At 41.2% G+C, this 971-nt stretch overlaps 1 protein-coding gene across 1 annotated transcript in view; it reads left to right on the plus strand.

The window, feature by feature from the left end:
• Positions 1 to 474: 474 nt before the first annotated feature.
• LOC119582190 overlaps positions 475 to 971 on the plus strand; it is a gene marked incomplete at its 5' end in the record, with an annotated part of 5,487 nt that continues 4,990 nt past the window's right edge. The window contains 1 exon segment of the mRNA XM_037930425.1: positions 475 to 504. Coding sequence (XP_037786353.1) covers positions 475 to 504 — 30 coding nt within the window.

Genomic DNA, 971 nt, shown 5'->3' on the forward strand with positions numbered 1-971 from the left:
CTGTTTAGTAAACAGAAAAAAACACGAAAGGCAGTCTAAGCAGACGAACAAGTAACCTCACATCGTAGCAAAGCAGGTAACCAGGATGCGCCCGCTGTAGCGTATGATTAAGTAATTACAACAATCATGTCTGCCTCTTCGAGACATCCCTTTTGTAAGCCAAATTACCTCGGCCCTACATTTTTCCTCTCTTATAAAACGGGATACGGGGAGGCTGAAGGACACAGTTCACCGGTAGCCACCAAGAGAACCTTGTGTTTAGTAAACCCGGAGAATTTTGGGGATCTCTAAGGAAACTTTCTTTCGTGATATTTATAAATCGTGTAGCAGTTCCGTCCAGACGACCTTCCGGTAACGTACATTTGTTTCCCAGTTTCCTCGCCCAGATAAGCGACATGGCCGTCCACGTGAGTCATACCACCCGGGATGCTAGGGTCCTCATCCCGTTAGTCTTGGGCCTTTTCTTCCTGGGAGTCGAAGAAAACTTGGCCAGTGAGAACGCAGGTAAGACTAGAGCTTTCCTGAGGTCGGTGGACGAGAGGATTTTCTAGGATACTTCTGGTTTCATTCCGTTCATAAATGCCTGCATATCTTGTCTAAATAATCATTATTTTCTTGCAAAGCGAATACAAATTTAGAGTGAAATTGTTGACAATTTACTGTTTCATGTAGACTTTTGCTGGTACTTTTATCAATACCTTTATTATTACGAGGATCATCTTACCGATCACATTTATTGTTAACATTAGTGGGTACATTGTCAGTACTTTGACGTTATTTTCATCTTCCTTGTCGTTATACCCATCATCTTATTCATCATCATTAATCGTATTCTTATTACGGTCTTTGTCATCATTATCTTTTTTGTTTCCTAATCATTATTACCCCTGCTTCTATCAGTATGGCTGTTATCACATCCGCATCATTCTTTGCACTTGGTACTTTTTACCACTATCAGCTTCATACTGCTC

Source organism: Penaeus monodon, chromosome 15, assembly GCF_015228065.2.
Source record: "Penaeus monodon isolate SGIC_2016 chromosome 15, NSTDA_Pmon_1, whole genome shotgun sequence".
Taxonomy (NCBI): Eukaryota; Metazoa; Arthropoda; class Malacostraca; order Decapoda; family Penaeidae; genus Penaeus; species Penaeus monodon.